The 9,473-nt window shown below is 41.6% G+C and overlaps 2 protein-coding genes across 2 annotated transcripts; both read right to left on the bottom strand.

Moving 5' to 3' along the window:
* Window positions 1–718: 718 nt before the first annotated feature.
* lap3 (leucine aminopeptidase 3) lies at window positions 719–5,473 on the bottom strand. The gene is made up of 13 exons (XM_063219591.1): window positions 5,255–5,473; window positions 5,031–5,146; window positions 4,886–4,940; window positions 4,675–4,780; window positions 4,313–4,472; window positions 3,970–4,134; window positions 3,709–3,867; window positions 3,414–3,538; window positions 2,841–2,929; window positions 2,566–2,668; window positions 2,020–2,099; window positions 1,798–1,910; window positions 719–1,197 (listed from the first exon to the last, which is right to left on the bottom strand). The coding sequence occupies exons 1-13, from the start codon at window positions 5,348–5,350 to the stop codon at window positions 1,011–1,013; spliced, it is 1,554 nt and encodes a 517-aa protein (XP_063075661.1). The 5' UTR covers window positions 5,351–5,473; the 3' UTR covers window positions 719–1,010.
* A 520-nt stretch (window positions 5,474–5,993) lies between these two features.
* clrn2 (clarin 2) lies at window positions 5,994–7,301 on the bottom strand. The gene is made up of 3 exons (XM_063219600.1): window positions 6,913–7,301; window positions 6,484–6,660; window positions 5,994–6,347 (listed from the first exon to the last, which is right to left on the bottom strand). The coding sequence occupies exons 1-3, from the start codon at window positions 7,163–7,165 to the stop codon at window positions 6,079–6,081; spliced, it is 699 nt and encodes a 232-aa protein (XP_063075670.1). The 5' UTR covers window positions 7,166–7,301; the 3' UTR covers window positions 5,994–6,078.
* Window positions 7,302–9,473: the final 2,172 nt, after the last annotated feature.

The raw sequence follows: 9,473 nt of genomic DNA, 5'->3' as shown, positions 1-9,473 counted from the left end.
AGGCCAAATAGATACATTAAAAATTGCAGTGATTTTATGTAAACCCAAAACTATTACAAAAATGGTGGGAAGTTGCACAAACTGGATTCCACATTACTTTAACCCCACCTTAAATGTGAAGAAACATTTTCTAGCCTGTCGAATTTTATCTCAATTCCTCCATAGAAGTGGGATGTCCACAGTAAGAGACGTTATGTTTATCAATTGATTTACTAACATAACACTGTGCAAGGTTTTCCTTCTAGACACAGGCAGCACTGACTGCATTCAAAACATGTTACTGTTGACAACACATTCATTATTGATGGAAGACCCCCGTCTATCTCATTGTGTTTTTTTTTTTTTTTAAAAAGAGGGTCTGGAAATTATAAATATGGATTTACACGTTTTTTCCTTATTTGTCCTGCATAGCATATAACTGAGTTGTAGCAGGATGTATGGAGGGTTAACATGTTGTCAAATGTGATTTATGCTATACAACTGAATTTGTGTGTGTATATTTTTTGTCACTGATACTGCTATGCTAATAATCATAATGCTTATTTATTTACCAACCATTATTTATTTACCCACCATTATTTACCCATGGGCCATATTACCACTTAGACAGAAACCGTTCTAAGATGACAAGTAGGCGCGCTCAAAAATAAATATTTGTTCATTGGCAACAACTTCAAAGGCCTTCTAATGATGTGATGCAATAGAGGAGTAAACAGTATAGGAGTAAATAACATTATTTATTTATTTTTACAATCACATTCTGTTTCTAATTCAAAACAATTATTTTAATAACAAAGTATACAAATATATTAAAATCATCAGACCTATGGCAGGATGAGACATAATACACATAACGGAAGTTATCTTTATCACCTTACAGATGTGATTTCAATCCAGGACGATGTGCCCATCCAACCAAAAAAATAAGCCACTTTTGTCATCAGTTGTATTTCTGAAAGGTTTAAAAATCCCAGGAGCACACAGAGGTCCCTGTGGCCACCAACACAACATTACGATTCAGAGACAAGGCCAGCTGCAAACTCCACCAGTGTGCGAGTAGGTCTTCCAGACATCCCCTTGCGCAGGTAGGGCACCTCATCCTTGTTGGACATCACGCCGGCAATGTCCAGGTGTGCCCAGTGGTCAGCTTTCACAAACTCCCTCAGGAACGCCGCAGCAGTGCAGGCCCCGCCAGACCTGAGGAGGACAGTGGCACCATGGCAACAGTCAATAGCCATCATAGAAATCCGTTTTCCATTATCCGTTTTTTGTTATCTAGCCACCATAAGAATGTCCACAAGCAAGGTAATCATTTATAATGTAGTCTTGTGTGACATAACAACACAGTTGCCAATATAGGTATGCAAGAAATTGACATGGTTGTATATCTCATTCTCATTTCATGTAAAGTTAAATAGCTGAGAGCATTGGGTGTTATGCCTTTTGGAAAATCTTTAACTCTTATCAACATGAGATACATAATATTGGTGTCAAACACAAGCAGGTAATTGGAGTGCTTCTGGGTCTTCACCTTTTTTCCTTGGTGCTCATCAGTGTAGGGGCTCTCAAACTTAGTCCAGGTAGACAGATGCTGAGGCACTCAAAGTTGCCTAGGATACGCCCTGAAGAAGGCCATAAGGGCCGAAACGCGTAGGCATTGTAGCCAAATAAAAGTTTTTAAAAATGCAACCTTCTGCCTCATCTGTCTACCTGGACACAATCTTGGTGATTGACACACTGTCCAAAGAAGCCACTTACTGTACCGGCTGTATTTTCCAATGTTATTGAGCCACTTACCGGCTGTATTTTCCAATGTTATTGAGGTCTGCCAGTTGGCTATCAGTGACCTGTCTGCTGTAGTGCTGAAAGAGAGGCATCCTCCACACCCTGTCACCCGTGATAACGCTCGCCTGGGGACAAGATGGCACACAGTCAGGTGAACAACAAACATCTCGAAATCAAAGGAGTACTGTGTGGAAGAACACATGTGGGAATGTGTGGCCTTAAGAGACTCTGTACCTTTTGTAACTGTCCCCACAGCCAGTCGGAGTTTGTAAACACCCCTGCTGCTGCTGAGCCAAGCGCTACATCCATGGCCCCTGGGAGAGACAGCAACAATGTAATTCAAAACATTAATGATAGTGGTGTCAACAATAATCGATTCGGCAATGCATCGCAATGCTGGGGCAGGGCAATTCAATTGAATGCGGCAAGTGTCATAATCGATGCGGCATATTTTTTCAAGTTTCAATTACTTCTGTGGATATTTCCAGAGCAAATGAAAGTTAAATTAAATAAAAGCACTTCAAAACAGTGAAAACTGTAAGACAGATACAGAAAACAGCCAATAAAATGCTGTTCAGACTGCTTATAAAATGTCCTTTGCTCAGTAGAAATGTACTGCATTGCAATGCATCGTAGAATCGAATCGAAACCTCCCGAATCTTAATCAAATCGAATCGTGAGGGCAGTGCCAATGCACACCACTAATTAATAATGTACATTGATTGTACCTATTTTCATTTCAACTGCTCCCATCATGTTGGTTCCTATTTGCACACATACCTGTTAACGTGGCAGCATTTACCACGGCCTTAGGGTTGAAGCTGTGGGCGTAACACAGTGCATCAGCCAGAATGAGTCTGCCCTCTGCATCCGTGTTGTCCACCTTTAGGATAAAAAAAATGGCTGCATCATGCAACTCATAATATGTATGGCACAGTTTGGGCCTTTATATTCATTGTGTTAGCGTGTGTAAATATCCATCATTACATTCAAACCATTAAAGCACATGAACTACGCAAACTTGTTTGCAGTACAAAAAGTGGACAAAAACATACCTGTATGGTCTTTCCATTCTTTGCTCTGACAACATCCCCTGGCTTGTTGGCCTTACCACTGGGCATGTTCTCACATAGTGGGGCCAAACCTGGTAGAGCAAACCACAATGAGGACTGCACTATACATAGATCCACTTATGCAACAGCACCACTGAACTACTTATGTGCCGTTCAGACCAAGCGCGACCTACACTGTCTAGTAGCAGAGGTAGCTGAAGAAGTTTCGCCATGAATTCACTTTATTCGCTCTGGACGTGACATTGACATGTTTGATTTAGCTAATCACATATCGGCTCTGGCTTGACAGCCTGGGACATTCGGAGGTATAAACATTCCAATTGATTTCGCTGAACCGCGTCATAGCTCATTACCATAATATTAGCTTGACTTTAATCGTTGAAATTCGCTCTGGTCACTCAGTTCGCTTCGCCCCTGGCGAATTTGCTCTGGTCGCCCAGTTCGTTACCCTATAGAGAAATAATGACTTCTGTCGCTCAGTTAGCGTTGGTCGCTCTTGGTATGAAGAAGTTATTAGAGGTCGTCTCAGAAAAGGTAGACAATAAGGAGAACTACCTATGATGTTGACTGGCAATCTCAGAGCTGCTGCCGTGACGATGGCGGAACACACAGTGGCAGCCCCGCCCATGTCTGCCCTCATGGCGTCCATGCCGGAGGGCGGCTTCAGAGAGATTCCACCACTGAAGAGGTAACACAGGGGCACAAAAAAAGAACACTAAACACCACATGAAATCCACTAAACAAAGGACACAGTTCAATGATCCATTATTTCAACAATAACGTTCAAAAATGCAGCCTAGAATGCAGAGGTTTATGAAAACAGAAGTGTCAAGGGCATGTTGGCCTTTACCTGTCGAATGTGATGCCCTTGCCTACTAGCACCAGGGGTGCTTTGCTGTTGTCTGGATTTCCATTGTAATGCACCTCCAGAAAGACAGGAGGTTCCTCCGAACCTTTGGACACACTCAAAAAGGCTCCCATTTGCTGTTCTTCAATCCATACCTGTGGTCTATGTGAAAACAAGCATTGGGAGGAAAAGCAGTTAGCATAAAGGGAATAGACAGACAACTTAAGGGGGTGGGGGACAATTGTTGATGGTTCCACCTCCTACCTCTTGTAGATGACCACTCGATCTGAGTGAGATGCAAGCTTCTGTTCAATTGTATCCGCAAACACTGTGGGAGTTACATAATTGGCCGGAGATTCCATGAGCCACCTGGCGAGGTTCTGACCCTCCCCATACAAAACGCCCTTCTCCCACGCAGCACGGTCTGTGCTGTAATCAAATGGTGTGAATTATTGTGTGAATAATTATCATTACCAAATCATTAAACGTATCGGTGCAGAATCTGATGGCTGTTTACAAAAACGTGTCTATTGCTGTCTACAAATACTACTGGAGAGGCAAACACTAATCCACTCCAACACACACCAAAATATAGACATTGCTTTACCTGCCATACAGCTGAGGGGTGACTTTGAACTTCTTTTTGCTCTTGAGGTCATCATAGTCAAAGAGGCCGAGCACAGCACCTTCGGCAGCCGACTGTCCATCCCCACATGGATCCACCTCCGCTACAGGGACCTCCAAGCCCTGCAGCACCCGGCAGCCAGCTACGCATACACATCACAAGTCAGTAGTCAGTCAGTTGATTCTCTCAAGTAAAACATTAAGTTACTGGTGTTCCAGAAAACATAACACCTGACCACACACACACACACACACACACACACACACACACACACACACACACACAGACACACACACACACACACACACACACACACACACACACTTAGAAGATTGTGGTCTCACTTGCTACTGCGGCTCTGACATTCTCCTTGCAGATGTCCCAGTTTTCTTTGCCACAAACCCCGGCTGAGCTATTTCCCAGGCCAACAACTACCACAGTAGGGAAGTCCTAGGATTAAAATAGAAGTTCATGTGTAAGTCACTGTTCAAGCCACAATGTCCTGATAAAATATAAAATAATATTCTTCATTAGGCCTATGTTTCCAAAACATACCTCATGAAGTCCATAAAACACGCGACTCCTGCCTTTCTTCAGTGGTGGGCCGGATCTAAGTATTCACAACGTTATTTCAAAGTGCCGCCCTGTTAAAATCCATATGGCAATGTGACAGTAACAAAGTAGCATGCATGCATCTTACATTGTGAGCATCTGACTCAACTTCCCCGACACAGAAGTGTCGAATGCAGCGCCAGCCTCCGTGAATCGTGTGCTGTCACCATTTTTATCCTTCTCATAAACTCCCAATACCAATCCCTAAGGAGCAAAATTGTACATAATCAAAGGTAGCGTTTGTTGACCTTTTATTTCAGCGTGACACAACACTATAACACAAAGTGTCTGAGTTACGAAACGCGAACTCACTTTTCTTGCGTTCCTGCTGCTTTGGGAAACGGAGAAAAGTCGACAGTTGTGCCTCCTGAGGACAAATTGCAGCGCTTGTCTGCATGGCAAAAACATTCTCCTCGCCAGCCAAAACCGTGAAAACTCTAAACTTAGTTTTGAGGTTCACGTTTATCATGAATGAATAACATGTGATTTGTGCAGCACTAGAAGGTTGACATCTAACCACCCGTATGCGTCCTCAGAATGTCGCACACTTATTACGTCTCGAGACGCAGTTGGTTGCATTTACTTGTTACACACGAGCGCCTCGAACTGGTGAAGTGAGGTGTTGTATCTGCTCTGCTCACAACAAAAATGGACGGCATGGCAATAACATAAATAGGCCTATTTATATTTATTACAGCCTATAAAGCTGAAATGAATGCCTATAATTTGTAGGCTACTTATACATAGGATATCCGTGCTCTTTCAATTGCCATTCATTTTTTTCACTGATCAATGGGCCTAGTGAGAGGCCTAAGCCTCCAGGCCAAACTGTCTTTAACTCGACTGACTGAAGAACAGTCATAAAATTATATGGACCTGCTTAGTTCCACAATTATTAAGAACAGTCTAGGCCTACTCTAGCCTATTAAGCTTGACATGGTATGCCTATAATTTGTATTCTGTAGCCTACATGATTATTTACCATTGTTTGATTAGCCTACTATTAGGCCTATCAATAGCCACACACAACACATAACCTGTGGGAAATTCCAACTTTAATTTGCTTGCATGTGAAAAAGTAACACAATAAATCATTTACAAATTATACAGCATGTCCTTGATAGGGTATTTTGTTTTCAATATAGTAAGTCATCTCCAGTCGCTGTAGGCTCTTCCGGTTTCTTAGTCTGTATTTTGGGTAGATGAATATAGCTCATAGCCACTATTAGTATATTGGCTCCATGCAAACCAGCACTGGCCACACACAACCAGAAGGACCACCCAAAGTCTTCTGTCACAACCACAAATTGGAAAAACTCCTCTTTGTAATTGGCCACTGTTTCTGTCAAGCTGTAGTGACACACCGATGCTAGGAAACAGAGGGATGCCAGTGCACCAAATACACCTGGGAAGAATACAGCAAAAGCACACATGAAATAACAATGCCTGTCCATCTGGATTATATACAAGTTTAATTCTGAACAACAAGAAAAGTCCCCTAATCTGTTCTTGAGATACAACACATGCAACTCAAAACAAACCTGCAATAAAGTTCCAGAAGTACAGTCCAAATGGTCCTTTGATGGACTGGTATGGCACTTTCCTAGCATTGTAAATACAGAAGGCTAAACTGACACAGGCAAAACCTATGGCAACGAATATGAACAGGATGACAGCAGCATGAAGTCCCCTCAGTGTCCTCACAAGTGTAGGTACAACTAGAAGATAAAAAGAAAAAAGAAATCAACTGCAAATACTGGATAACTATCTGCTTTGAATAAAGGATAGGCTATCCCAAGAATGCTAAACAACAAGAGTTACAAAGTTGCAGCATGCAACAGACATGATCAAGAAGACCACGAGGAGGAGCCAAAGAAGGATAAAAGATTGTACTATATAACAATGGCTTGCAAAATACCCAAATAGTACTGATAACCCCGATACAACCACCATTCATTTCACACACTTACTGTATATTTTTGACCGGCGACTTCCGAGTCCACATTTCCTAGTTTTACTTCCCTGAAACAGACCAAAATAAATGTCGCCGGTGAATTGAACCAACTCTGTAACTGAGGCGTTGACCAGGTCTACTCCTGTTTTGCAACGAATGGTTCCTATCACCCAGTTGTTACTTGACAGTGCTACTACCAAAACCACAGCAGATGTTATGCAGACTATCGAGCCAAACGAGAACACAAACTTCTTCCACAGGCTCAGCATCTCAGTGCCTATGGGCGGCCTGTCCCATCTTGGTTAGTCGAGCAACATGAGTCTGTCAGGCACCGTGTCTACAAAACGAAGGCCTGTGAGCGCACACGGAGAGTCAACGGGCATCCAAAAATCCATTGCAATAGCAATACACATACAGTGCAATAATCCAAGACGCTCTAGCGAAAAAGTAAGCGCCATAGTCCGTGTTCAAACGCCTCCATCTAAAGGCATGCGCGGTCGTCACAAGAAACGAGTGGAAATACTATCTAAGGTTGCGCTGATCATTTTTACCCGCGCAGGAAACCCTATCTGGGTGCGTGCGCTAGGGTTCCCTGCTCGAGACTTAAATTGCTTACGCTCACCCGAGCTCATCTCTTAATCAGCCATGCTGTATGCTTCAGACACTTTATGTCACTGACTAACAATGCTAAGAAATCCAACTGACATATACCATTCGCTGCATTTATAGGTTTATGCCCTGTTAAGCTGTTGAGCATTGCATCTTGCTGCCCGTGATTGTACAGCTCTGTGAGAGGCGCGAGCCATAACCGAAATGTCGCTTCAACATTTAGACCAATACTTACAGGTCACAGAACATTAATTGGTATGTTACGGGTCAGAAGCAATTCAGGACTAGCCTATATAAATCTCCATCTCCATAGAGAGTTGAGGAAAGAAACATTGGAGATTTAATATAGCCTATAGCCTACTCATGCGTAACAACACAAATAAGTACGCCTATAGCTACTGTAGGCCTATACTTTACACAGAAATAGTGTGTAGCCTATATGAAAGTCAAGCAGAGAGAATCAATTATATCCCATTAAATGTAGGCTGAATGGCATTTTAAATAATATATGCAATAGGCCCTATTGCATATCCAAGTTTCTCCTGGTATGTGTGAGGGGGTTGGTCCTCTTAATCAAATGCAGTTTTGATCAAATAAATCAAACATGTTTGTGGACTTACAGATTTAAAGGTACACTGTGTGAGATTTTTAGTTGTTTATTTCCAGAATTCATGCTACCCATTCACTAATGTTACCTTTTTCATGAATACTTACCACCACCATCAAATTGTAATTATTCATTTTGACTGGAAAAATTGCATTTTTCACACATGAAAAGGGGGATCTTCTCCATGGTCCGCCATTTTGAATTTCCAAAAATAGCCATTTTTAACTGCAAAAATGACTGTACTTGGACCATACTAGAAAATATTTGTTTAGTACTTAGTAAACTTTCATGTAAAGATCAAATTTGGCAATAGGGAACCCAGTTTCAATGAGCAGCATAGTTGCAGTACCTTTTTTGACCATTTCCTGCACAGTGTCCCTTTAAAGCGCAAGTTGGGCCATGGTGTTTGTGTCTGTTTTACTTAATTGAAACGTATAGCAGAGACTTACAATCTTCATTAATGCATTGTCAGGGGCGCTTGAGTTTTGGCTTTGGTGTTTGTTATCTTAGATTAGATAGATTAGATTAGATTACTTTATTGGTACCCAAGGGTAGATTTGATTTGCAGTAAAGTGAGCTTCGCTCATACAAAACATTCAGGACATAGGACACACATAACATACAAGCAACCCACAATGAACATATGGATAATACCAAAAGTGACCTAGTGCATCCTATCAAAGAGACATGGTGTCACATAAAGTGACAGGGGTACTAAATAAGAATAGATTGTTAAATATATGATTAAAAAAAGGAGTATAAAATAGCCTACATGATGAGAAGTAACTAGCTTGATAAATACCAAGTAAAATAAGACTCTTGTCTAAGGAATTAAAAAGCAGTAGAAACAGTGAAAAAACAGTTCAAGCAATAAATAACATGATCATATAGGCCTACAGAGAATCATAGCCTGTGTTTGGACGCTATATTATTAATTTCTCTAATTGCAGAGGGGACAAAGCTTCCTCTGAAACGCTTTGTTCGACAGGCAGGCAGGCTATATCTGTGGCCAGAGGGCAGAAGCTGGAACTCTTTATATAGTGGATGGGAGCCATCTTGTAAGATGGACTCAGCTATCCTCTGCAGCTGTCTATTGTAGAGGGCTTCAGGGTTAAGTTGTGGCTCTCCAATAAGCCTGCTGGACCACTTAACTATTTGGTTAAGGGAGTTTCTATTTTTCAGGGACAAATTGTTAAACCAACACACCAGGCAGAAAGATTAAAAAAATCTGATCTGATCATCAGTGTGTACACAAACTATTGGGTTGTCTGTAGTTCTCAAAAGTTATTAGCCTATATTATGACATGTTATCATCTGAGATATATGAAAATATATTTGATGGTAAAAAGGGAGAAATAGCC

Source organism: Engraulis encrasicolus, chromosome 16 (assembly GCF_034702125.1).
Source record: "Engraulis encrasicolus isolate BLACKSEA-1 chromosome 16, IST_EnEncr_1.0, whole genome shotgun sequence".
Classification (NCBI taxonomy): Eukaryota; Metazoa; Chordata; class Actinopteri; order Clupeiformes; family Engraulidae; genus Engraulis; species Engraulis encrasicolus.
The sequence above is the reverse complement of the archived record's forward strand: the minus strand, read 5'-3'. Positions and strand labels throughout refer to the sequence as shown.

What these genes read in the sequence shown, in the direction of transcription:
- clrn2 (XM_063219600.1), bottom strand. Translation starts at nt 7,165, where the DNA reads ATGCTGAGCCTGTGGAAGAAGTTTGTGTTCTCGTTTGGCTCGATAGTC. An exon ending in TCGCCGGTCAAAAATATACA is followed by an intron (nt 6,661 to 6,912) that starts GTAAGTGTGTGA and finishes TTTATCTTCTAG; the next exon opens with TTGTACCTACACTTGTGAGG. An exon ending in CTTCTGGAACTTTATTGCAG is followed by an intron (nt 6,348 to 6,483) that starts GTTTGTTTTGAG and finishes TATTCTTCCCAG; the next exon opens with GTGTATTTGGTGCACTGGCA.
- lap3 (XM_063219591.1), bottom strand. Translation starts at nt 5,350, where the DNA reads ATGTTTTTGCCATGCAGACAAGCGCTGCAATTTGTCCTCAGGAGGCAC. An exon ending in AAGGGCATCACATTCGACAG is followed by an intron (nt 3,539 to 3,708) that starts GTAAAGGCCAAC and finishes TTACCTCTTCAG; the next exon opens with TGGTGGAATCTCTCTGAAGC. An exon ending in AGAATGGAAAGACCATACAG is followed by an intron (nt 2,669 to 2,840) that starts GTATGTTTTTGT and finishes TTTATCCTAAAG; the next exon opens with GTGGACAACACGGATGCAGA.